At 41.0% G+C, this 27,921-nt stretch overlaps 2 protein-coding genes across 2 annotated transcripts; both read right to left on the bottom strand.

Annotated features, from left to right (window-relative positions):
- Nucleotides 1-3,015: 3,015 nt before the first annotated feature.
- On the bottom strand, nt 3,016-7,110 carry LOC117883836 (parvalbumin beta-like). Its single transcript, XM_034783630.1, is given in 6 exon segments — nt 3,016-3,092; nt 4,346-4,455; nt 5,574-5,646; nt 5,649-5,705; nt 6,409-6,509; nt 7,016-7,110. Coding segments are annotated over 6 exon segments (513 nt in total).
- Nucleotides 7,111-14,858: 7,748 nt separating this feature from the next.
- LOC117884031 (parvalbumin beta) lies at nt 14,859-19,959 on the bottom strand. Its single transcript, XM_034784078.1, has 5 exons — nt 19,852-19,959; nt 17,894-17,961; nt 16,971-17,103; nt 16,485-16,594; nt 14,859-15,167 (listed from the first exon to the last, which is right to left on the bottom strand). Exons 2-5 carry the CDS (start codon nt 17,952-17,954, stop codon nt 15,142-15,144), a joined length of 330 nt encoding a protein of 109 aa, XP_034639969.1. The 5' UTR covers nt 17,955-17,961; nt 19,852-19,959; the 3' UTR covers nt 14,859-15,141.
- Between the last annotated feature and the right edge of the window lie 7,962 nt (nt 19,960-27,921).

Here is a 27,921-nt window from a genome sequence, read left to right as displayed (position 1 = left end):
CCTTGCTGCACATGTGTGAACTGCACAAATTTTCAAAGGCTTATGATTTGGCCAAATTTGGGCAGATTTTCATAGTTCTAGCAAAAGACACATCCTTGACTTGAGGGCCACTTCCTGCCACATTTCAAGTCCCTGCTCGAAAGCACGGAGGTGGCAGGGCTTCTCAAAGAAAAGGTCACCAGAATTTTTTAACAAGGGCAAAACAATGTATTTTTTCCTATCCTCATTCTTGGAAACAGCTGAACTGTTTTGGCTGAAATTTTTCAGAAAAATTCAGCCTGAAGCAGACACCTGGCAGGGAAAAATTCAGCTCAAACAATAAGTTAAAAGCAACTGAACACAGGATCTTATAGTTGGAAGTGTTGGACAACCTTAAAATAGGTGGTGCTACTAGCCCCCGTAGCCCATAGAGAGAGAGGGAGAGAGAGAGAGAGAGAAAATGAAGGCATTATTGCCCCTTTTAATTTCCTGTGACAAATAATGTGGCTCCGAGAGTTTTCGTATTAGGCTAGAAGATGTACATATCATTTGATTCTATTAACCACAGTAACCAGTTCTGAAGACAATTCCCCTTAGCATACTGGGAAGGGTGGTGTGTTTCCTGAGGGGAGTCAATATATAGTAGTCATCAACAGTGCTCCTTCTAATTTTTTCCACCCATGTGAGGAATGAATTTTGTTATGTTCACCAATATCCACCGGGTCCAGATTGGGTCGGGCTTGGCCACCTTGGCCGCAGCTGGGTCTAGGGTCGGTCGGGGCCGGGCTGCTCCGGCCGCAGCTGGGTTCAGGCCAGGGTAGGGGCGCCCTGGACTGTCCGGGCACTGCGGCAGAGTTGGGGCTGGGGGAGGGGCACCCCCTCCCCGGGCGGGTTCCCTGAGTGCCTGCGCAGCGCTAAGAAGGTTGCTGTGCAGCTGCACAGCTTACAGGGAATTTAGGATCAGTATATGACATCTCGGCTACTACCATGGCAACAATAGCATATTCTACAACACTCGTCCTGGAGGATTTTTTATTAAAGTTGATAATACCTGTAGGGAGACCTGGGTGGCTTAAGTGGTGCATAGGCCTTGTGCTCTCTGTCTGTAGAAGACTGAATTTCACCCAGAAAAAGCAATTAATAAGCAGAGATGGACATGTAGGATACTACTGTGATTCTTATTCGGAGTGCTTCAAACAAGCCAAAAAATGTTTTAACTTCTGTTAAGTGAAACAAGAGTGACATCAGGTGGGCATGCAGGTGGGTTATTTCTCAGAGAACCCACAAGGCATCTCATGGTTTATGTTTATTGCTATAGAAGGGGTAATCATAATTCAGACTGGATTCAGTTAATCTTATGTTAAAAGAAATGAATAACTTGTTTAAGGCCAGATCCTACCATCAATGTAGACTCTATAAGATGCACCTCTATAAGATGTAGAGACCTCTGTTTGCTTGTAGTCTTATTCAGTGTGTAAAATAACTGAAAAATGTAATCATCTGAGTAGGGCCCTACCAAATTCACGGCCATGAAAAACACATCACGGATCGTGAAATCTGGTCTCCCCTGTGAAATCTGGTCTTTTGTGTACTTTACCCTATACTGTACAGATTTTACAGGGGAGACCAGCATTTCTCAAACTGAGGGTCCCAAACAAAAGGGAGTTGTGGGGGAGGGTTGCAAGGTTATTGTAAGGGGGTCATAGTATTGCCACCCTTACTTCTGCACTGCCTTCTAGCTGGGTAGCCAGAGAGTGGTGACTGCTGACCAGCTACCAAGGAAGGCAGTGTCCCGCCAACAGCAGCACAGAAATAAGAGTGGCAATATCATATCATGCATCCTTACTTCTGCGCTGCTGCTGGCGGCAGCAATGCCTTTCCAGCTGGGCTCCTGACCAGCAGCTGTTGCTTGCCGGCCACCCAGCTCTGAAGACAGCGCTGCTGCCAACAACAGCAGTGCAGAAGCAAGGGTGGTAATTCCACAACCTCCCTACAATAACCTTGCAACCTTCCCACAACCCCTTTTGGATCAGGACCCCTGCAGTTACAACACCATGAAATTTCAGATTTAAATATGTGAAATCATGAAATTTACGATTTTAAAAATCCTATGACCATGAAATTGACCAAAATGGACCCTGATTTGGTAGGGCTCTAAACTCATTGATCATTAATCCACCTTTTACTTATTTATGTATAAATTCTATCACTGCCACTTACATTATCTAGATTGCGTAGCCAGGGCTTTTTATTAAACCACTTAAGGCAAATGCTAGTTAAGTATACAAGTAGAACCTGCCTTTTTGACTTCATGGATATTCATTAAAAATTAGATTGTCATTTGTGAATATTGAAGATAAATTGCCCACAGAGACATTCAATATTTCACATTTGTTTAATATTTTTAAAGGCACCTATTGAAAACAAAGCACAAAGTTCAAAGTTATTTTGATTAGCATAAGGAGTTCCATCTGAGTCTCCCAATGATGTAGAGTCTTTTAATTATGACACGAGACACTAAAGTTCAAGTAGTGCATTGTGGGTTACACATTTTCAAGCAATGAGAAACAATATATTGGCAACTGTTAATGCCATTTCATGGGAACAATGTATAAATCAATAGTGGACTTGCAATAAGAAAGATTGTTTACAGTACAATTAGCCTGGTCTTAATCTTCAATGCTTGGTAAGATTTAACCAGGGATCACGGGGCTGTCCTTTCAGGCCTTACTCAGAGACCACACCACTTCAGGTCTCCTTCATCACCACTGTGTTTTATTGTTTTGTTACAGCAGGCCTCTGCCTGTAGTGCTATTTACAAGCTCCAGACAGCTCCCCCATTTGCTTTTGGGGAAATGGACACACAGCTAGCAGCAGCAGCCAGCCCTGTCTATCTCTGCCTTCTTAAGGCTCTCAGTGCTCCCTTCTAGGGTCTTCCTTCCTATTCCCAGCTGCTGGAATGGCTTCCCCATCTAATTAGCCCCTGAGCTGTAGCTGTATTCTGTTGCTTGACCTCCCAGTTAGGTCTCAATTAACCTACATTGGTGGTGATTGAGGGATAGGATGCTGCGTCAGCTCTTGGCTCAGCACGATCTGTCTCAAAGAGCCTGTAACTGAAGGGAAAAAACAACAACTGGGTTTTATGAGGTTGGTGTCATAAAAGTGTCTTGCCAATGTTTAAATAATTATATGAGAACTTTATTATATTTCCTCTGAAAAATCAGTGCTAAACTGACCGTGTGATACACGGATAAAGCGGATGTCTTAAACCAAAGAGAAGTGTTAGAAGTGTCATTGTGTAGTGTCTAAAGTATTCGAAGTGTCCTTGTCTCTACATTTCAGAAGCCAAAATCACTGACAAAACAGTGCAGTTGTTTTTGCACAAGTATAAATTAGAGTCCCGATCCTGGAAAAAATATATGCACCTGAGTAACTTTATGCACATGAGTAGTCTTCCTGAGTTGAATGGGACTAATTATGGACATAAAGTTACTTTCATACGTAAGAGTCTGCAGGATGCAAAAATGTACATTACTGATCTTGGTTGTCTACATTATAGAGCCCCAGTCCAGTAAGAAGATCCACTCACATGGATCCCTGCAATTGCATTAAGCCACATTGAAGTCAATGGGGGTCTGCATATGTGCGCAAGGATCTACCCTCAACCATGCCACTCAGCAAAGTCTTTGAATTGCACTGTGACACATAGTGAGGTCTCCTTAGATACTTTAATCACTCTAGCTCTTACACACAAGTATCATATGTGATTTGTTGTTATAAAGTACTTCTACATTTTTTATTAAGTAAATAAATTCTTTCAAGCTCCTGTCCCCAACCATGATTAATAATTACATGCAGAAAAATTCAACTGGAGGGGGAAATAATTTTAATATTTTCTCTTTACTGCTTTTTCTTATTTACATTCAGTTCATTTTTTAAAACTAAATCAAATTTTTCTCCAGGATTTAGGATTAAGTCAGTGGCTTACGCAATAATGGAGCCCATTGTATCTTTCAGGAAATTGTTATATCTGGACAAATTGAAATTAAGGAATGGGGTTTTCCCCATCTCTCTATATAGATTATTTTCAAGTGAGGTTCTTACCCATGAAAGCTTATGCTCCCAGTACTTCTGTTAGTCTCAAAGGTGCCACAGGACCCTCTGTTGCTTTTTACTATTCAAAGGGGATTATTTTCTCATAATTAAAACCATAATAACTGAGAAGTGTTTTTTTAGAAGTTTAATATCAGGGAGGGGATAGTGGTTAAGGTTTGACCCCTGTCATGGCAATGAAGTAAGTGGTGTGAACACATTTAACACTCCCATTACCTTATCCAGGGTGACCATTTTATAACGGGATCCTTACCATTCACTCTAATTTTATCATCTCCATCACTGTCAACTGCTGCCAGGGAAGCCTTAGTCTTGGCATCAGTCAAAGTTCTGACACTTGTGGAGAAATTCTGCAGGAAGAACCTGTCAAAAAATGAGAGAACAAATCAGTGAGCTATGCCCAGAGCAGAACGGACGTAATATGTGTTATGGTTTGTGGACCTCTAACCCTGTGCTCAGTATTGTACAAAACATAGAGGAAAACACCGTGCGTGAAAACCTGGCCCTATTGAAGTCAATAGCAAAATTCCCATTGAATTCAGTTGGAACAGGATTTTACATGTCTGCCTGAGAAGTTTACCATGCAATGATAAAAAAATAAGTGAAAGTTAATTACAAATGTGTTTTAGGGAAGGAAGAGGCTATTTGCATCGAAGTATGAAAAGTCCTCAGCTGAAATCCTGGCTCCATTGAATTCAATGGCAAAATTTCCATTGACTTCAGGGCAGGGGCGGCTCCAGGCACCAGCTTGCCAAGCAGGTGCTTGGGGCGGCCACTCTGGAGAGGGGCGGCAGGCCCAACTATTCGGTGGCAATTCGGCGGACGGTCCCTCGCTCCCGCTCGGAGCCAAGGACCTGCCGCCGAATTGCCGCCGCAGATTGCGATCGCGGCTTTCTTTTTTGATTTTTTTTTTTTTTTTTGCGCCGCTTGGGGCAGCAAAAACCCTGGAGCCAGCCCTGCTTCAGGGGGTCAGGATATCATCCCTGAAAATTTAGACTGATGATATGACCAGTAACAATTTAGCCATCCTAACTTTTATTTCAAAATGAGATTCATATGATTAGCTTCTTTAAGATTAGGGTTGTAAGAAGTCGATAGCCATTAGAATTTAGAGCACAAAAGCCAAACCCCAGCAGAACTGCTGTTTTTCAATCTTTTAAAAGCCTGTTAATTATCCTCATACAAAATAAATATTTTCAGAGCTATGTAACTGACTTGTCCTTGTGCTCCACGCTTTTTGAACTTCCTATTGTTCTCTTCTTGCAGTGGACACTAGGCAATAAAATAAGCCGGGAACCCAAGTGTTTTTTCTTAAATATTTTTCTTGTGATTTTCAGCCCAAACACAAATGGAAAAAAGTGAGTAATTACAACCTAGGTTTCAAAAACACAGATCAGAATAAGTCTATTTCTAATCCCATGCTGCAGTGCATTTTGTGATTGTGAAGGCTGAACTTGTTTGTAGTGTTTTGATCCACTTACTTCAGCTCATCTTCCTCAATTAAGCCACTCCTATCAAGGGCAAGGATTCCAAAGACTTTGACCAGCTGTTCTTGGACTTGGAGTTCAGACCCACTTTGATGACAAAGGTTTTGTAATCGAAGGAATCTGCGGCTGAGGGAGGTCAGTGAGAGAGGATAGAGAAGAGAGGTTAGAGATTAGGAACCTGAAAAGAGGCCTCAGTTTTTTCCATTTGTTATATTCACCAAACTACAAAGAGGCTGTTTTGCTCCTCAGCACAATGAAGCTCCTCAATAACTCTTTGATTTTCTTAGTCTATTTCAGATGAGCTGAACATTTCAATCATTGATCTCTCTTAAGCCTAGGGAGAAAAACTAATGACTCTGGGCTCATTCCTGCAGAGATTTACATGTGCAAGTATTTAAGTCACTCATATAAGTAGTTTTCACTGAACTCAGTGGGTGAAATCCTGACCCAATTGAAGTCAATGGGAGTTTTATCACTAACTTCACTGAGGCCAGGATTTCCTCCCTTGTGACTATTTTTCTGATTAAAGTGACTCACATGCATAAGTGTTTGGGGAATTAGGCCCTAGACTGAGTACAGGTTAAAACTCACATGTATTCTATCTCCTTGCCTTATTGGGGGGAGAATACAAGTAGAAATGTAGTTTGTAAAACAAATGTGGGGCGATAACCTTGTCGTGGACACTAGAAATGGTAAATCATGTTAGGTTATTCCAGGCTATCTGGTTTCCTTTTCTGTTTCTACTGGAACTGAGTGATTGGATGGTAGGGAAAGGGGAATTTGAAAGGCAAAGAGAAAAGGCAGGAGGCTTTTAAAAGGCAGGCATTACTGTGGCAGCTCGGTAGGCAAGCAGAGATTTCAGCATCATTCAGGATACCAGTGAGAGTCACGTCAAAGTTACAGGGAAGAGGCAAACAAAATAAGTTGGCGCTAATACAAACCGTGATGATGGGCAAGTACTATTTTCAAGTACAGGCTGTTGGAGAGCTTAGTGTGAGATATGTCTGCAGCTCCACCAATGGCCAGCAGAGCCATTGAATGTTGATCTTGGCATATTGGCCTCTACCACTGCCAGATGGGGACATGTCCTTAGATCTGCAGAAGGCAACAGCAACACAGGCCACAGTTTTGCCCAGGGGAGGTGTTCCTCTGAAGCACTGAATGTGATTCTTTCCTTTAGCAAGTTCTTTCATTTGGTCACATGTTTTTCATCATAGGTTGTAGTGGATTCTCTCCAGTTGATCCTTCAGGTTGATGATGCCAACACAAAACCAAACACCCTGTAAAAACTACAGCTTTTGAGGTTCAGTTTGAGATACACAGTTATATCCAAGTAGGTTTTTTTGAATGGGTCAGTGTGAGACCTGGGGGGAAAAAACCCACCAACAATAACAAAAACCAAACCCCCAAAACAACAAGCAAAAAGCTCAACTCACCCTGTTGATGGATTTTTCCCAAGCTGAGAGGAGAAGGAGGCAGAAAAATAATAGTGCTTTTCGCTTGATTTTTTGCTTGGCAGAGACCTTGACATATAGGCTTTAGTTTAGACCTGTCAGACCTTTCACAGAAGTCGTAAAATCATGTCAGGGCTCAGATGTCAAAGGGGAGGAGATACTATAGCTGCTAGCTAATCAGATTGATATTTATATCATAGAGGATTGTACATGGTGTTTTAGACAATATGATAAGGTTTAGAGCCATACGAGGTAAACCCACTCAAGTCACTTGTACCTAATTTTAGCAAAGTAAGTGATTTTTTTGAACTATGGATGAAAAAGGTTTTAACAATTTGATATTGCTTAGGCTACAGTTACTGAAATATATGTCTGTACCGCTAGACTTTGGAGTCTTAGGGCCTGATCCTGCTAACCTTTATGTTCTCCTGTTAGTAGTCCTATTGACTTAAGTGAAACTGCTCACGCGAGTAAAGTTTGTGTGTAAAGTGTATATAGCATTTTTCCTTCTAAAGAATCCCCAAATGCTTTTTAACAAGCTAGATACAGAGTTCAGTTAATCTGTTACTGAAATATGTCATTTTGATTGTAAGTTCTTCGGGGGGAAGAGACTTTGCCTTTTCATTTCTGTAAAGCTCAGTGCAAAACCATTGCATCATATACACTTTAAATAATAACAACAATGATAAATGCAACCACTTCTGGGGGTGGTGTGTTTCAGTTGTTTAACGGCACACAGGAATATACAGCAGTTTAAGAAAGGGAGTGAAAATAATTTGATGTTTGGGAAGAGCTGGTAAAATAAAAACTGACAGTTATCTGTTATCCCGTGAAGTTGCCCCCTCAACCTCTTTCAAAAATAGCATGAGTCAAAGACAGAGACAGAAACTTCACCTTACATTTATTAGCTTGTGTTGGTTACCTCTGCAGTGCTGTTTACATTTAAAAGAGGAGCTAATTGTATAATTCTAAAACTGTGTTATGTGGCAAACTAAGCAGCCTGGAAACAAAGATACGGGGGCTCTGTAGTATCAGTTTAATACTGAATATGTCCTTTCTCAGGCATCTTGTCCTGAACTGGCAGGAGGGATGAACTTGATGAACGAATCAGTCTTCCCTGTCTCTAACTTCCATAATCCTAGTCTTGTCTATTTGCAGCTCCTGTTAACAGTAATCGGAATTACACATGTGCTCAGGGAAGAGCTGGGGTAATGGCAGTTGTTGGTTATCATTCAAGAAGGAACTCACTGTACCACTCTTGTCTGGAATTCACACTACACAGGAGCTGTGAGTACCCCTAGATCTGGCAGCTGAGTTCTAGTTCAGCAATTCTCAACCAGGGGTCCGGGGGCCCCTGGGGTGCTGCGAGCAGGTTTCAGGGGGTCCACCAAGCAGGATTGGCATTAGATTTGCTGGAGCCCAGGGTGGAAAGTTGAAGCCCCACCATGTGGGGCAGAAGCCCAGGCCCCCGAGTCCCACCTACCGGGACTGAAGCCGAAGCTGGAGCAACTTAGCTTTGCGGGGCCCCTTGTGGCGTGGGGCCCCTTGTGGCGTGGGGCCCCTGGAAATTGCCCTGCTTGCTACCCCCTAAAGCCTGCCCTGGCTTTTAATCTACTGGATATGCAGAAGAACAGTTGTTGTGGCACGGGTGGGCCATGAAATTTTTATAGCATATTGAGGAGACCTCAGAAAGAAAAAGGTTGAGAACCCCTGTCAACGCTAGAACTTTTGTTGTTATTTAGGGATTGTTATTGGAACTAAAAGCCAAATGTGATGTAAATCTGCAAATTTTTGTTGACTCCCATTGCCTTTGTTTGTTTTTTTAAAAAAGAAGTATTTACTAATAAAACTTGTAATGTCATGTTTAGATGAGACAAGGTTGGTGATTAACTCCAGTTGCCCTGTAGGTGGCACCAGAGGCAGTCAAGTCCAACTGTCTCACAAACTCTCTGGAGAACATTTGGCCTAAATAAGAGCTGAAGAACCCCAGAACTGCATTTCTAACATATGCCAAAAGTGTCTAGAAAAAATAAGATGAGCATAAACAAAATAAAACCATTTTGTATGATTTGGGCAGTACATACGGAACTTAATTTGTGCCGGGGTTTGCCAGGGCTGAGCCCTGGCACCTCTAGGCTTGTTAGTTCATAGCCCCAGCACCTCTGGGTTTGCCATGTCAGTTATGAAAGTAAAAAAATTGCTTGAGCCCCGGCACCTCTTTCATCACAAATTAAGCCCTAAGTAATTCAGCATTGAGAATAGAAAGTGGACTAGAGGATTTAGATTAAAAAAAAAAAGTCCCCCTAAGTTTACAAAATGACCAGCCATTTTTCAAGATACTGAAGATGCTCTAGCAGGTGTACAGGTCAGTCCGAAGGAGATCACTGGAAGCAGGAGGTTGATTTGTTTTAGAAGCCCATTAGTTAGTACCAACTGTTCTAGTGCCTCCTGGGAGGTCTTCAAAAGTCTTCTATCTGATTAAACAATGTTCTCCCTTCAGAAGGCAGACATTCCTACCCCCTGAATCTGGCCTGGGTTCCCGCATGGATGCTGTCAGAGTTGTCATAACCAGCCTGAAAGGCCATGGGAACAGCAATACCTTCAGACTCCTAATAGGAGTAACTGTCTAAGGGCATCTACTGGGCTCCCAAGTGGTAATGTAACTGCCATGGTATGTGGATTATCTCCATTGGGCCTTGATCCAGTTCTTCTGTACCTACAGCAACTCCTCCTTTTCCTGCTACCCAGGGAGTGGTACACCGCGAGAAGAAAATCCTGAGCTGTGGAGTAGCCATTTCCCATTGAAAGTGATGTACAAATAGGTTACCAATAACTCTAAATTGTTGTTATGCAACCTCTGTGTGCTTGCAAGTAAAATAATTCGGAATTAGAAATACAGAGGGTTTTATAAAATTTGAAACATTAAATTAGTCCCAATTCCACAGCTTCTGCTTATTAAAATGTTTAACATATGTAAACAAGCATGAAAACAGTTCTGTAAGGTCTGTCTCCATTCAAAGAATTAATATTCAAACAAGATGTATCTATTTCATTAGCTCATTTCAGGAAATGAATCCAACCCTCTGATACTTCTGCCCCGTCTCTGTTTGTATGAAGAGATCCCGGCCTCTGTGGCGCTGCTACATCAAAACTTTTTCACATGGGCAGGCTGCTGATGCAAAGAAGAAACTGTACCACTCTGGGTGTGAATGTGGAATGGATGGTCTCAGATCCTCTTTCTATTTCTCTTCTTTTCTTCTCCTCAGCTCAACACTTTAGCGTTATTTCCCCTCTCTTCTTATTAGAGATGAGCCCTATGCAAAATGCCTCCAAATTTTCTGGGTATTGGAGATCCAAACCTGGATCTGACTTTTTCAAACAGCCCCTGGCTGGGATTTTCCAAGGCGCCTGAGGTAGTTGGACACCCAACTCCCACTGAATTTCAAGGGGACTTGGACCCCAGCTCCATTACACTCATTCGAAAAGCCTGGCCCCCAAATTGTGGATTGAGAGGAAGGACAGTTCAGTGGACATTAGCCGGAACCCTGTGTTCAAATCTGTTCTCCACCACAGACTTCCTGTATGACCTTGGGCAAGTCACTTAGTCCCTCTGTGCTTCAGTTCCCCATCTGTAAACTAGGGATAATAGGATTTCCCTACTTCCCAGAGGTGTTGTGAGGGATTACAGATGAAGGTGCTCAGATAGTATGGTAACAGGGGCCACATAAGTACCTAGGGATATGTCTATACTGGAACTGGAGGTGTAATTTCCAGCTCAGGGAGACACACCTGTGATATCTCTGATTGATCCAGTGCAGTAAAAATAGAGTGTAGACCTGGCAGCGGGAGGAGCTGCCCCGCATATGATGCTGTCCAAGACTCTAGGGACATACTCAGAGTAGCTAGCCCCTTCTGCTGCTCTCACCGCTGGAGCTCCGCTTTATTTTAGCATGCTAGTTCAGCCAGAGCTAGTGTGAGTATGCCTCCTCAGGCTGGAATTCACATCTCCAGACTGAAGTATATATGTGTCTTAAGACAGCTAGATCCTGTACTTTGAGGTGTGTGAAATCCAGATCTGTCATCTCTATCTTGCGTCCCCCTTTTGCCTCTTATTTAGTAAAATATAAAGACCATGGTTTTATTTCCTTTATCCTGGAACTCACAGAAAGGTGTCTTAGGCAGTGGTATGGCCTGATTCCAGAGGCTGAGAACAGGCTACCAGTGTGTTATGCAGCATGTGGATTGATCCTTTCTGGTTTTGTGACAGATAAACAATTAAAAATAGACTGAGAAAAGGCACTGCTAAAAATGTATCCAAGTACAGGATGGTGCTATATATTTAATGCATATTCTTTTCAATAATGTTCACTTCTGTGTTCCTCCCAAATGAATAAACATAGGACCTGAACCTGCAGTTTTTACTCAAAATTCCCATTGAGTTGGAGAGACCAGGTCCTTCTTCCTTTCTCCCCAGCAGTCTGCAGTCCAATGAGCCCTGGCTGAGGAAGGCTTGCAGGACTGGGGAACTGTTTTATATTTCAGAAGGAATAAGTTTTATAAGGGAAATGTTGAGTATGTTATTTAAGAAGATAAGAAAAAAATTTTTGGAAGCTGGTGAGTGGGACAGCTGGTCTAGCAGATAAAGCAGGTCTTTTCTCAGGCACGGTTTCTTTAAGGCCCTGGACCAGATTAATCCCTACACTGGTGCAGTCATTGGTGCTGAGACAGAGAGGAGGTGGTGGCTTCCACTTTACCTCTGCAGGAGTTGTGGGGCTGGTGCAGTGCCCCACAACAGGTTAGGGTAGTCCTACCTTGTGCTTTTGATACCATAGCTACTATCGACCACTTGAGTGGAGAAGAATAGCAAGAACACAGATCTGCTCTGGTTACTCTACCTAATGTACAATTCTACCCCAACACTGAACTACCCTGGAATTGCATAAGGAGAGAATCACATAGAAAGAGTTCATCTTGTGCTACAGCCCAGCTGTCTAACAACTCTGTCTCCTCTGGATTTCCTCTCCCTCTGCTCATAGTTTTCTCGGTTCCCTCTGAGGGTTTAGCCCTACTTCGTTTCCCTATCTCATGCACCTCTGTGAGTTCTGAGCAGGAAGTTTAATCCTCACTGGTTGTCAAGCAGAGCCTCTGCAACCTGTTACAATCTAAGAAAATCTCTTTGTAAGGACTTCTGTGGAACTCATACTTCCAGCATTGAAAAGGGCTCGGGAAGCAGTTCAGAGGGGAAGGCCCTCTGCTTAGATGCCCTGCCATCCATGTGATTTCCCCAGAGGTCTTGGGTCATCACAATTTGGAGAGTGCTGCCTCCTGCGCCCATTAAGGAAATTAAAATCTGTCATGGGCTGAACTGAAACTCACTGAAAGGGGCCGTTTAAGTCTATTTTACTTTATCTTTTATTCATTTCCATTGTGATATGAAAGAAGACATGATCCCTTCCTTCAGATCTTGCAGTTAGCTTTTTAATGTAGCAATAAGCTATGAGTACATGTTTTGAGTGCACTGCAAGGCATGAAACCTAAGGCTCAGTTATATTTGCCTCTAATTTCTATTTATTTAGTTGCTGCTGGTACATGCCCAGGTCTTTCTAATGTCAAATTGATACGTACTTGGGAATACGCAATCTGAGTACATCATTGTAAGTTGTTAATGCTTCCGTCAATCAGTAATTGTTTATCCATATATTTCAGTGAAATGGTTCTTTTCTATCTATAGAGAGATAGGTAACAGACATCATGACCTGAATTATTAACATAACTCTGAGAATACCGATCCCAGCGCCAGTCAGTAGAGAAAAAAGCTCTAATTTTGCATAGATCCTGCCTGCACAGTGTCTATGGCTTTTTGGCATTTTGTTTTGATTTCTTACTGACAAAGTGGTGGCATGGCTTCTTAACATTTTTTAAATGTTTAAAATCTGCCACATTGTCAGAAACGACTGTATAACTACAGCAGATTTTCTCTTGAAAACAATTACATTGGCAGGAATTTTGACATGGAGTAGGAGCATATACATGAGTGGCCTGATTCACAGAGGTGCTACACACCCCTAATTGCCACTGAATTCAATGAGAGTTGTCGTTGCTCAGTACTCCTGAAATTGAGGTTAGCTCAAGGCCCAAACCTGCATTTCTTGTGTACCCATTGGGAGATTTGGCAGGCAAGGAATGCATTAGCAGGCCCTGGATCTGTGTATGCTGGTGATATATGTCTATTATGCTTATGAAAAACAGACATTAATTTGTACTGATTAACAGTAATGCCAGTTTTGTGTCTCTGGACTGCTAGAGATATGGATGTGCACTTTATCTTTGTCTTCCATAGACAGGCGAATGAATAAAGGTAGAAGGAGTCAATGTAGTCTCTTCACTATTTGCAATATTGCCATCTAGCAATTAACACCAGCGATAATTTAAATCAAGATTTAACATCAAAGCAACTGGGGATAGAATTAGGATTTATATTCAGGATAACTTTGTGTTATGCTTGACTGCCAAGGCCTCAGCAAGACTGATTGCCAGGATTCCTCTTCAGCAGTCAGTCTTAACATCTGCCAAAAAGCTCGGTTACATGCTTGCGTGTAAGTGAGCTGTGCTATGCATTACTTGATCGGCTTGCAATTTATGGACATGCCTGCCCCAAAAATTACATACAATTTCCAACATGCTCGGTTTCTGCGGTTTTTCAAAACAGCTGCCAAAAAATAGGTGACAATTATCATCCGATGTCAGCAAGAAATAGTAAAACCACAGTGTACTTTTGGTCTGGAACCAAGTCATGGCAAAATAAGTAATTAAATGTTGGTGGGGAAATTTTTAACCCACCCCTCTGAAAATATAAAACTGCTCCTCTTCTTGTATTTAACCATAACCCTTTATCAATGGACTAAGTAAATAATTGAGACTTAGCAACATCCCACTACATGTGCTGTAAGACATTTATAAAAGGAATGAGTAGCTTCAGTCATTTTCAGACATAAGCTAAACGGCTAATATTAAGGCTATACTATTAAGGATACTAATATTAATGTACATCAGTCAGCGTTCATTATGATAAATGAAGGAGTTGGGTAATAGCCACTCTATATTAGTGTATTACTGGTGATATTTTTACACTTTGGCATTGAATAACAGACTTGAGGAATGATGCTGAGCATTTTTTCATCTGTAGCAAGCACAGCATTTTTACAAGGCAGGAAATGGTTAATATAGCTGTTTTACAGCTGGTGACAGGCACAGAGAGATTAAGTGACATGTTCATGGTTACACAGCAACAGCCCACCAACATGTAGCTCGTTGCAGGATCATGGCCTTTGATATTGGCAGAGTTGGGATTAATACCTAAGTTTCCTGCTCCCCAATTCCACTAGAATGCAGCTACCGCACAGTAGTTGTTAATATAAAGATAAAGGAAGATATTTCCTCTTGAGAGAGTTACATTTTAGGCCATTAGCACTTTCTGACAATACAGACGATAGCCTACCACTTGCTTTTTAAATTAACCAGGAATTTATTCCCTGCTATGAGCTATGTGTCAACTCCTCTTACATTTTTTTCTCTAAAAGTCTCACAGCTGGAACAGAATATAGATTATTTTTAGATACCTTGTTAGCATCCCTTTTCCTCAGGGATCATAGAATTAAGCAGAAGAAAACTCAACCAAATCAGAGCAATTAAACACTAAAAGATATCATATTGTTTAAGATCATCAAAAATGTGTCTGGGGTGGGTGGGCTGGAAAGTGGGCCTAGGGAACTGGGAAAGGAAGATTTGAGCAGAGAGAATAAAAGACAACAGGTTTTTTTTGCAGAATTTTTTAATAATTTTTTTCCTTCTTCCAGCCACAACTTCAACATTGTGAGTGGTCGAAAATCACAAAGTGCCTGCTTTTACACTGAAAACAACGCCACATGACCAAAATACCTGTACATTGCAAGATCTCTTAACAGTCCCATATGTGGAGTTAACATACAGGCATTTTACTAATGCCATGAGACAATATAAAAATGTACAAATATGTGCTGAGTGTGAGGTGCTTGTTGGAGGAGGGAATTTGAAGAGACTGTCCATTGTTGCTTTTGGTCTAATGCTCTTTATGCCTTCACCAGAGCCTGGAATTCTGTTAGAGAAAGAAAACGAGACAAGCAGGGAATAAAACTAGATGAAAGTGATTATTAGGGCCTTTGGAAAGAAAACTGTCCAAAAATCCTAGACAAGGCCCACCATGTTGTTGTAACAAACTACTTGAAGCTACTGCTAAATTGAAACACAGGGGGTGTAGCAGTTCTTCACTCCTTAAAACAGATTGTATGCTGAGATGAGGAATGGACCTATAAAATCATATTCTTAGGAAATCCTGAGTTAAAACTGAATTTTATTTAATCCACTATACCAGGGTTTCCAGCTGGAGTGTGAGTTTACCACGCACACTGAATGTGCTGCAAGCCAAAATGAAAGAGGGTGGATTAGGACAGGATTGTCACCTTCAGTCTGAATTTTCTTGCTTTTTTAGCTTCCAAATGAGGCACTGAATGTTAGCAGTGACATAGTTTCAGAGTCAGAAGTGTTATCGCTAAGGAGCTGCCTGAGTTCTGTATAAGATGATGTCCTATTTGGGGTTTATAAGTAGAAGCTGCAAGAGCTGCTGCTGAAGCACATTCCTGCTTCTCCTCCCGAACTCCAGCTAAGATTAGCACGTGTGTCTGTTAGGGTTGTTGCCACCTGTCCTAGTCTGGCCCAGTTTTCAGCAACTTTATCTCCAGTACATGATCCATGATGCCCTATTTGCTTCCTTGCGAGTTCAAAAAGAAATTGCCCAGCCAGCCCATATCTTTCCTCTTGGATTTTTTAAAGTAATTTGGTCTAGTTTCCCATAGAAGTGCTGTCCAGTGAAACTTGCACTGATCAGATTATTCTCTAGCACAAATATCGTCAGACAAACTCTGAATGAGTGCTGGGTGTTTACATGCATTACAGCAATTGTAGCATCCTTACAAAAAAAAAAAAGCACAATCAATCTTTTTACTGTATTACTGAGTATAGGTCGAGTGTTCACCTGTGATCTGATGTGCAGAGCACCCACAACTGTAATTAAAGTCCATAGGAGCTGCTGGTCCTCAGCACCTCTGAAAAATCAGACCTTTAGAGTCGATGGGCCTGATCTTCCCTCCACTGAAAGCAATGGCAAAGCTCTCATTTACTTCAGTGGGTGCGGGATCAGGCTCCATATTGGGCCTAATTCTGCTGTCATGGATACTAGTGACACTAGGCGTAAATTGATTGAAATCAGTGAAGCTACGCTTGTGTAAAACCTGTTTCAGAGGGAAACTGGGCCCTATTACTCCACCTAATTATTAGTGCTGTACATTTACTTTCAGCCTGAAAATACATATTTGAAGAAACCAAAACTTACTGAAGACCACATTGAAAAACTTACCATCCACTCCGATTTTGCCATCACCGTCAGTGTCACCTGCAGCCATGAAAGCCTTGGTCTCAGCAGCAGTTAGAGCTCGGGCAGTTGAGGAGAAATTCTGCAGGAACAGCCTGAAATAAAACAGAGACATTACTAAGTGTTCTTTGTATTGTGGAAGTGCTTAGAGCCCAAAGTCAGGATGTGGCCCCATCTTTCTGGGTGCCATACACAGAGTTCTGTGACACACTGTTCTCTGAGATGACTTTGGTAGTTCAGGATTTCTGTCTTTCTCACCTAATTCAACAGCCTAAACCCCACAAATGAATAAGGTCTAATCTTAACATATGTGGAAATTCCTAAACTTATTTCACAAGCTGATGTTAAGACCACATTCAGAGACAGCCAAGATGTTGGCGTTTCTTTAAAAGCAGCAGCAGATCACAGGATGGAGAAAACATCCAGAAGCCTACGTTTTCTAATAAGTAACAGCAGCTAAGCTATACTTACTGAAGCTCATCTTCCTCAATGAAGCCGCTCTTGTCCTGGTCAAGGATTCCAAAAATTTTCTTTACCTGGTCAGTAGACTTGCCTTTTAGACCGACCTTGGAGAAGAAAGACTTGTAGTTGAAAGAGTCAGCAGCTGGAAGAAACAAAAACCTATTGTTTAACACCTTTTCTCTTGAGGTTATTACTGTTGTACATATTTCTAAGGTACCCATCCCCATAATATCTGGGTGCCAGGCTCAGTGCTCCAATTCAGCTCCTGCTGCTTTTGTTCCTCGGTGCAGCACACTAGACACAATCTAAATGGAGCTTCCCCTTTTAACAACTGTAGGCCTATGGTTGGATATCCTGTGGCCAAATTCGTGTTTCCTGTTAGAATGGACATTCTGCAAAGCCCCTGAAACTTATTTCAATCTACCTCACAGGCAATTACAATAAACATTTAGAGTATGTGTGTCTGACATAAAGCCTTTCAGCCAAACTATGAAGCCTTTACTCCAGCTTCACACAGTCATTACACAGGCAAAGGCTTCAGGAGAAAATAAATTTAATCCAGGGTCTTCAACTGTCTCACGGAATCTACATAAATGTAGGCATAATCCTGCAAGGCAGGACCTCAATGAATGAATACTTAAGGGCAAATCCTCAACTGGTGTAAAATTGGCAGAATGCAATAAAAATCAGTGGAGCTACACCGAATTTATACCATCTGAGGATGTCGCCCTTTAACTCAGTTTGCTGCTGCACATTTAAGGGAATGGTACCCATAAAATAACCTGTTGTAGGTCTTTTTGAATTCAGGAGGCTACCTTGTAATGCAGCTACAAAGAGATCTCAAAGGGAAGGGATCTACAGAGAAAATGATAGCCATAGCATATTAAAATGTAAAAATAATGTCTCCTCATTGCAGAGAGACCGTTCCTTACCCTGGCAGCTGGTAAGAGCAGCTTCAATATCTTTAGCAGAAAGGATATCAGTCATAGCCATTGCTGAACTGTAAAATAAATGTGAGGTATTTAGTCATTAAAATAACTTCTCCCTCTCTTTCATGCAAAGGCTTTGTTTGAAGTTGCTGGTGGGACAATGTCTGATAAAGGATATATTATTCATCTAATTGTAAATGGAGCATACAGTAACAGATGTCTGCAGCAGGTGCTTCCACTTGAAGCTGAGGAATGAGTGAGGAATTCCACATGACAGGGTGTAGGGCCGGAGTAAGATATGATGTCTGCGGAGCATGGGAAGAGAGCAAGTCAAAGGTGTCTAGCACCCCAAAAGTGTGACTTCTGTGAGGATTTCCCTGGAAGTAGATTATTACTCATTTAAAAGGTATTATATAAACAGTCAAAATGTATCTACAGAGTACATAAAACAGAGGGCCATTTTTATCCCTGGTAAAGTTCTTGGAGCTATTTTGCCTAGAATATTTTAAAATCAAATCATGATTATCAATAAATGGGCTGATATTTTTAAAAATTGGAAAAAAAATTATAAGATGAAGATTTAGTCTATTTATTCTAATTTAATGTTAAAGGAATCTAAATGCACAGGAATAAATACAACCCGCGCCTAGCTTCACTGAGGTAAATTGAATTACATCAGAAATGAATTTGGCTTCTTGCATTTATGTTTCTATAGAAGACTAACTCTCATGGTAGCTGTCTAGACAACTGTTCTTCTTAAACAAGTTGGGCTGCCTTGTCTCGGCACAGAATGGAATGAGCTGGATTTTTACCCAGATGCCTTCATTTTGGTAAATCGATGTGCTGAGAGTAAACCTTTGAAGACTGGAGGAGGGAAGCCAGTTTCTTTTGAAACATCAACTTTTAACAAAGATCCCCTTCTTCCCACTGAAGCAAAGATGACTCCAGAGGCTCTGTCTGACAAAGCTGTGTGTTGATTACCAAACAGTTGCTGAGGCCCTAAATCCCAGTCTATTCTGTTCATGGGAATGTAATTTAATATTAATACAGTTGCACTGCTATAGTATTCTCCATTGAAGATTTCAAAGTATATCACAATTATTAATGAGTTAAGATTCACAACATTTCTGTGAGGTAGGTACGTATTACTTATGGATGGGGAACTGAGGTACAGAGAAGTGACTTTCTGAAGAGACTTTCACAGAGATGTCTGTGGCAGAGCCAGGAATAAAATCAAGATCTCCCAAGCCCATCCCAGTGCTTTTCCAATAAACTATCTTTCCCATATAAAATAAATATGTTTCCCCTTTTATTTTCCTTTCTGGGCACATGGATATGAGGGAAGATGGGGTGGCTAACCATTTATGACTTATGTGCCCTGTTAATCAGATCTACATAAGTTGTAAACTTGCTCAGGCAATCAGTTGTCTACGTCAATCCAAACTGATTTCTGAGAGAGGAAATAAACAGTTAATCATGTAGGTCTGGCTAGTCCTTGCTTGCAGGAACTTCAGAAGGTGCAAAGAAACAATAGGGCAAATTCCCCACTGGTCTCAATGGGTGCATCTCCAATTAAGTTTCTCCACTGGCGTTTCTTCCGCTTATGCTAGCAGTGAATTTATCTCAATGACTTCTTGTGAATACTTGCTACCATTGCTCTCAGCACTCAGGGTGATAGGGAGTTATGCCAATCACCCACTTCTCACTGCTGATGGTAGAAAAAAGGAAGGGGAAAAGTTAAAGGGGGGAAAAAAGTTGGAGCATGCCGTCATTTCTGAGAGATGCACCATACTGCCACTTCCCTCCCACTAGTCTGATCACTGATTTCATTCTACTCTAGATTGTAAAGGTATGTCAGACTGAAAAGATTATAAGATTTTGTTTTGTTTTTTAATTGCCTAGGTTCTTTCAGTTTATGAAGTGTTTTCTTTTTCCAAAAGCAGAGGTTCTAATGGTCTTACCTTTGTGGTCTTCTTGACTGGACAAGGAGGCAATCTAGTTGGAAGGAAAGCACTTGCTGTGTGTCTCCAGCAGAGCTGAGCTTGCTTATATATACTTTAAGTTGTATACCATATACAGATTTTAGATTTCAGCGTCATGAAGGGGGAATGGTGTCGAATGAACTTGCCTAACTAATCATCTTACACTATTTTTATCTCAAGAGAATACATATGATATTTGCAAACGAAATAAGATAAGTGGCGAGATATGTGGAAAGGAGTGCGTTGTATTAAATTTCTTCTGATTTAAGCAGAAAATATCAACTTCTTCATATGATCTAGGCCACAAACAAACAATCTAATACATTTGATCCCAGTACTCAAATGAACTGAAGCTGGACCGAATCTTGATGAGATGCATTAGATAAACATTTTATTGTGATAACTTTCTTATGTTATTTGTAGACAAGGCTTGGGGTAAAGGAAAAAAGGGAAATTGAAGTTTACTCATGTATGGAATATTGCCCTACTGAAATTTTGGGTAGCATACAGTTTAAGGAGAATAATAGTCATATTCTCACAAAGATTTTGGGGCTGTTGTCACTTTAAAAACAGTGACTGTGATGCTGCAATAGGTAAAATAATATTATGCCAGTCCATCTGAACAGCAAAAAGCATCTATTTCTGTAATGGTTGAGGAATTTGGTTTGTTCCTAATCAGAACCTGAGAATTCTTTAAAGTTAGGAAGCAGTACCCATGTTTAGCTGTGTTATGTCCAAGTGATAGGAAGGGCCTGATCTACTTAGCTGTCTCTGAGATGAAAGCTTCTGAGCTTCAGCTTGAGGGATCTTTGCATTTATCATAAAAAAGAGGGGAAATTTTCCAAAGCATTACTGCAGAGGACACTCTGAAAGGGACATCTTTACAATTTTTAAGCTGTTTTCAGATCTCTTTTAGGTATCTAATCCTCTTATTTATTTTTTTCCCCATTGCTGTTTTCCAGAGTTGCTCTGTGCTATGGTACACTTTTGAAAAATTGAAATAACCGAGAAACTATTGAATTGTCTGAATTTTCTTTCGTGAGATGTAATGTACAAATACTGCAGTGCCTAGGTTTAGTTGATTTCTTTCAGAAAGTGTTAATTTCTGCTAGAAAAATGACCCCCCATTTTTTTTCAAATCAGAAAATGGCCCACATTGTTGCCAGCAATTGATATGAAATCAGGGGGAGTCCTGCATAAAAATGGATGGCATGATATTGGCCAATGAAACTAAGTTAAGGAGAAAGGCAAAATCTGCTAAAACTCTGGGATGGCATGAGTATAAATGAGAATTTGAATCATGGGTGTCTGTGTCAGAGGATGCTTTCAATTTTTACAGCAATAGCATCTCATCTTGCTTAGAGCTAATTCCACATACGTTAACCCCTCACCCCCATTCTTCTATTTAAAAATAGCATTGATTACTGTTATTTGTTTTAGTGCCTGTGGCCCATAACCATTAGTCTGCGCTTAAGTGTATGAATCACTTGAGGACACAAATGTGTTTTTGTTTTCCAATGAGTTGTAGCCAGATGATTCCTTTTGCTTGCTGTAATTTTAAGGACAGATCCTGAATCAAATGATTTACAGCCCCAGACAGTTGAACTGTGGTCAGACTCTGGCAAATTTTGGAGCCTGGTTTGCACTGAAGTTGGAGGCAGCAGAGATCCAAAACACGTGCAGTGGCTGGCAGGATGAAATGCACGGAGATCATGTAACACTATTTACAGCCAGCCTCCAACAGCCATTTTAGCAGCAAGTGCTACTTTAGAGACTGCGAAACACATCTGTCTGTCTGGCTGATTTTATTTTTTTTCATCAAAGCCTGTTAATAGCCTTCCAGCAGCCACCCAATTTAGCAGGGGGAGGGAGACCTGTGTAGCATTAGGAAACAGCGGGAAGTAAGGAAAGGATGATCCTCTTCAGACAGACAGATTCCTTCTTAGGGACAGTTTAGACCAAGGGACCTGCACCATTTCAATCCTCTTACATCTGTTTGCCTGCTATAGGATTTCTTGTTTAATGCATGAAGCAGCAATGGTATAAATACTGTTCTCTTTCCATTTTAGGCCTCCAGTCTTGATTATGATTTTAACTCTGCTAGTGCCAAAATTACCTTCTCCCCCCAGGTCGAAAGGCCACATTTTAAACTAGAGGACATTAAGTTGCTGTCCTTGGGAAATCAGGATCTGTGGGGCCATCAAAATCCTCCCCTCTGTCCCCCTCCCCATTGCCCCACCTCTGTGTAGTGTGCTGTGCCAGCTGCATAATATAGTTCTGTTGTCCCCCTTCACTCCAGAGGTGGCTGCATTTCACTAGTGCAGTGATTCTTGTATGTTGTAGTTAGGCAAATACTGCAAACATGTTTTTTGTGACTATACAGTCTAATTTTCAATTAATTTGCTTAGGCCTCCCTTGCATCTCTTTTGTGTTTCATTTCCATGCATGTTCATGAAAAGTGAATTTCAAAGTCCTTATGTGGGGATTTTTTCTAAAGCTGCATTTTATAGATGTACATATGAAACGCCGACAGACCCTGGTTGTCGGTGGGCAGGATAAAACCTCGGACCTCTGGAGCTAAATGCATGAGTCTCTACTACATGAGCTAAAAGCTACATGCTATTAGTTAAGGCTGTAGCAGACTCATTAATCGCCAAGTGGTGTAGGAGCCACTAGAGGGGGACAGAGCACCCACCCAGCAGGCATGGGTTATACATACAGCTTTTAACACTGGATTGAAAATGTCTGTGCACTCATCAAATCAGAGAATAGAAATCATACCATTTGACTTACTTCATCAATCATATATAACCAATACTATTTGAATAGTGAAAACAAAATACTTTATTTATTCATTCAGCTTGTAAAACATTTTGGGATCCTGCAAGACAAAACTGATCCCAGTGGTCTAATGGATAAGGCATTGGCCTCCTAAGCCAGAGGCTGTGGGTTCACTTCCATCCCATCTGTGGTGAAGAGCTTCTTTGTTTAATAGGCATCAGGTTTAAAACAAACGAAAGGAACTGCGGAACAACCTGTGGAACTCTTTGCCAGGGGATGTTGTGAAGGCCAAGACTATAATAGGGTTCAAAAAAGAACTATATAAATTCATGGAGGCTAGGTCCATCAATGGCTATTAGCCAGGATGCTCAGGGATGGTGTTTATAGCCTCTGTCTGCCAGAAGCTGTGAATGTTCATTCCCTCTGGGGTACTTGGCATTGGCCACTGTAGGAAGACAAGATACTGGGCTAGATGGACCTTTGGTCTGACCCAGAATGGCCTTTCTTATGTAAATTACATAAATTTATTATTATGCCAGTGCACCATCCTGTTTGTTGAACAGCTATTCTAGTTTGAGAGCACTCGGTTGTTCTGTTTTCTATTGTATGCCATTGTACGCAAAAGTTTTTACTTTCTGTGAAGGTGACTGTAGAGTCACAACTTTCAGTAACTGCCAAGGACTCTAGCAGGCAGACTGTAACTGTATCGTAGATGGGAACATTTGTATTAAAATATTTTCCCTCAAGATGGTAGTGAAAGAGAAGCTGCCTTGCTGGCAGGAAGCAGCGCATGAAAAATCAAATAAGATTTGGCTTATTTTGTGCAGACTTTAATTAACTATAACAATTGCTAGATAATTTATTGCATGGTAATAAATTGATGTTACTGTCTGAAGCCACATACTTACAATTTATGTGACTGATTTTAAGAGGTGCTGAGCACTCAGACTTCCCATTGACTTCAACCAAACTAACTATATATATACTAATTACAAATCTTTCTACCTAGAGTCAAATCTTACTCTCCTTATTTATGTGAGTCAATGGGATTACTTGCATAAGACAAGCAATATTTATATTTAGCCCCTCATCTGTGATTTGCTAAAGATGAGTGCCAACCCTTGATCCAAAACTTTAGGGAAACTTGGATCCAGATCTGAATTTCACATCTAGGCTCTATCATGCTAATGGCCTCAGATCTGATCGCACCTGCACTTGGAGGTTTTCGTGTCTGAATCCATTCTGTAGATCATTCCCATTTCTAATGCTTACTAAACGAGTGTGCATGCGAAAGAAGTAAGAAAAAGGCTTTTTCAGATAAAGACTTCCTAGATGATGGATACATTAATCCATTTCATCCGTTGGATTCATTCATTAATCCATTTAATAAATAAAACATTTGAACTTCGGAGTGATTGTTTCTGTGGTTTGAAAACCCACACAGATCACATCAGAAAAATAGAGCAACCTGCCTGGCATAATACTAAAGTCAAAAGCTACTTCATTACCTAGTGGAATGCCACCTGCAAGGGTCCTAACAAGATGGCCAATGTAAATTTAGGCGAGGGATAATCTTACCATTTGTTGTGGGGGGAAAATAACTTCAACTACACCAAAGCAATTTTCAGCACATGAAGAAAATATTTTATACCTAAGTCATAAGCAAAAGTTAATGATTAAAAGAAAAGAGCTACTTGATGTTTGTCTAGCCAGTTCTTTCCTCCTAAGCATAATACCAATAGGATAATCAAAGGAGGCCATCATTCATGCATAGGCAACCTACAGAGCTGGTTGTAGCTTTGTAGTGTGCCCACAACCTTAGAGCAAAGTTTTCTTTAATAGCCTAGAGAGACTCAACATAAGTCATTACAAGTGCACTGAACCTGCAACTTTTACTTATGTAATAATCAGCTGAAGATATTGGGACTATTTGCATGAGTGTTGGAGAAATCAGCCTAATATTGACCACAGCAGTAAGGAAGCTTTTTGGGGCAGGGACCTTTTTTGATACTGTGTTTGTACAGCACCTAGCACCCTCGGGGCCTAGGCCATGACATGGGCTCCCAGGAACTACAGTAATAAATAGTAATGGAATTGTATGTCAGATTTAGAAAGTTACCAGATGGATGTGGCATAGTTGTCAGCAAACCCTTCCAGACATAGAGGGCCTGATTCTCAGTTATACAAGGCTGCTTAGACTACTCTGGCTGTGTAAAGAGTCCTTAACATGGGAATAAATTACATTTACACTCACTTTAATGCCCTTTTATGCTACCAGAGGAATGTAAAGGGGCCTCAGTGCAACTGACAATCTGATCCAATAGGCCTATGGCCAGATTTTGTCCCACATCAACATAATTGTTATAAATAACAATTCCTGGGATCAGAGAAACTGCATTGGAAAAGGTCTGCTGTCATTGAAAAGGCCTGCAAATGACTGCCCCAGCAAAAAAAACTGTCAAGCCTATACATTTCTAGCTTACTGAAACCATGTTTGCTATAATAAAAATGTTTCCTGCCATAAAAATGAACCTCACAGATGCTGTCTCCGGTGCACAAAAACTACCAAAGCACTAACAATAATCAGAATGAGGACCATGGAAAAATAAGATGAATTAAAATGGAAGCTGATACTGCAGATGTAATGGTATCGGATATGGAAGCATTAAAAGTCTTTAGAAACAAGAATTCATCCAGCATTTTAATGCTAAGCCTGGTTTAATCAAATAGTGCATCAATAATAATGATTCAGTTGTTCAAATATTTAAAGGATCAGTGGGATGAAAAAACAGAAAAGGGCATTGTCCTTTCTATACAGTATTGTATTTGTACTGTAGCTCATAAGCATTACCACTTGTATTGATGTCCAGATCTCCTGGTGATTTCAGGTTTATTATAGACTACAGAACAATGTCAAGAGAAAATGTGAGTCCCTATTATTTAGAGACGATGAGGCCCCAGTTGTGGACAAGCTAGGTGACTTTTACAGTGGCTTCTACTAGCAAATTGCTCTAGTTGGTGGGAATAAAGTAAAACAGCTTACTCTGTTTGAAGGGAACATATTTCTTTTCAAATATGTTGTTCTGTTGATTGATTAAATGGATGTATAGTATCCAGGTGATAAATTAATTCACAGAAAGATTCATTTACACAAATTGTGATTGCCATAGATGCAGTTGGATAGTAGCACTGATTGCATTTTGCTAACATTTCCAAGATCTAAAAAGGTAGAATACTGTTTTTTAAAAAAGAGCCGTTTTCTTAAGCTAGGACTTTTTGGGGCAAAAGGTTAACTGAAACTCTATGATGTGAAACCTCCCTCGTTATTAAGAATTCAACCATGGCTATAAATGGCTAGGTATTATACAGGAAATTTCTATGAAACGTCCAGAAATTGACCATGAGATTTTGCTACCCTTTCTGCAGACGCTGGCAAGTAAAATTGGAGTGATGCTTGAGTGGCTCTATTATTTTCTAAGATAATCCAGAGAGCAGCATGAGGCAATTGCTGTTTTGCCGTGAGAGGTGTCTTCCGTGGGTTGCCACAAAGTTCTGTTCTTTCACCCCTTCTATTCACTGATTAAATGAGGCTGCTTGGGCAGATAGTGAGGCAAGTTGGGTGACAGAGCCATCAGGCAAGCATCGGCTCTACGTCTCCTTTTCATCAAATCTGGACATTGGAGTCTTTCCGGTCTCCAGTTGTCTACTGAAGGCTTTAACTAAATGAAGATTAGCTGGCTAAATCTCAGTCCTGCCAAGACAAAGGCATTGCTGGATGACTCGGAGGAAATGTCCAGAGGAAAGTATAATGTTGATATAATAGGAATTGGTTCACCTTTTGTTAACAAGGTCCTAGAGGTTTTCCTGTATACTAATCTGCTTTTAAAAGGTCAAGAAGTAGATGTAACCAAAAGCACTTCCTATAATCTGTGCTTGGCAAGGAAGTTCTGCCGTTATCACACAGGTACAGATCTTGACACAGTAATGGGTGCCTTTGTCACCATCTGAATGGATTACTGCAATTCGTTCTTTATAAGGGCATGTCTGAAGGCCACTTGGAAGCCTGGGCTGATACTGAATGCTCTGCCCACACATTTTGCCATGTTTCTTGAAGAAAGCATGTGCCTTTTGTGCTCCACAGTCTCACCAATCCATTTCTTGATGAAATTTAAGATGTTGGGTTTAGTCTGTGAAGCCCTGCCGGTTTTGGGTCCTGACTCTCCTAGAAAACATCTACTTTGTGTGTTCTTTCCTGAGACAACAGCCAAGGTGCTTAAGGCAGGCAGTGTTGCTAACTCATCAGTGATTTTGACTCCTGCAAAAGCCAGTCTCACTTAGGTGATTTCCAGTCTTGACCCAGGGGAACCCCCACTTATTAGCTCTGTTCCCCATTTGCCCACCTCCTGGGGAACAGCATCAATCAGTGCTGCTGCAGGGGCCAGCCAAACCTCTCTCCCTGCCTCTCAGGGGCCAGAGAAGTTTTTGGATAGAGACAGGAGAGAGGGAGCAGCTGACACCATTTTCATAGGAGTGGAGGGGAAGGAAGGAATAGAAAGAGCCCAGCAGCTCAGTTCCCTTCTTTCCTTTTCCTTACTGTGAAAAAAAAATGGGTTGGCTCCTCCCTGCTCTTCATCCTTCCCAGATCAACACCAATAGCACCATCTGGATATAGTCCAGCACAACTCCTGATGGGAAGACAACTCAGAACTACTGTTCCAATTTTGGAAAAGAACCTATCTCCAAAGTGGCCAAATCAGATAAAGAGGCGAAAAGACCTTACAAATATTCTTATAAAAGACATCTCTCAGCTAAAGAACTGCTGGGTCTAGAACCTAGTGACTGTGTTTGTGTCAAATTGGATAAAGAAATAGGATGGAGAACTCCAGCTGTTGTAAAAAAAAAAAAAAAAAAGATCACCCAGGTCATATGTGATCAAGACCAAAAGAGTTCAACAGAAACTGTTGAAATCTACATTTGTTCCTCAAAAAGAACAATCAACAGTGCAAATTCGACAGGTGGCAGCTGCAGAACAAGAAGAAGAAGACTCCAAGATTCCAAATCAACCAGACAGTCGTTGCAATTAATGGACAGCCAGATGACCAAGTTGTTACGTGTTCGGATCTTGTAATTAGAAAACCAGTATGATTCGGAGACACTTTACAGATTGAGCAATACTGAAATTTAAAGGTAGTGTGATAGCGTAAATTTTGTAAATGGTAGGAAGGTAAAACTTAAAGGGGGAGAGGTAATGGAATGCTAAAATGTATG

The sequence above is a fragment of the Trachemys scripta genome, chromosome 10, assembly GCF_013100865.1.
Source record: "Trachemys scripta elegans isolate TJP31775 chromosome 10, CAS_Tse_1.0, whole genome shotgun sequence".
Classification (NCBI taxonomy): Eukaryota; Metazoa; Chordata; order Testudines; family Emydidae; genus Trachemys; species Trachemys scripta.
This window is presented reverse-complemented; position numbering and strand designations above follow the sequence as displayed.

Bases quoted from the DNA above. Each gene is read 5' to 3' on its own strand.
- LOC117884031 (XM_034784078.1), bottom strand. From the start codon at position 17,954: ATGGCTATGACTGATATCCTTTCTGCTAAAGATATTGAAGCTGCTCTT. The intron at 17,104-17,893 runs GTAAGGAACGGT...TGTTTCTTCCAG, and splicing joins TGCTCTTACCAGCTGCCAGG to CTGCTGACTCTTTCAACTAC. The intron at 16,595-16,970 runs GTAAGTATAGCT...GTTTTATTTCAG, and splicing joins ATTGAGGAAGATGAGCTTCA to GCTGTTCCTGCAGAATTTCT.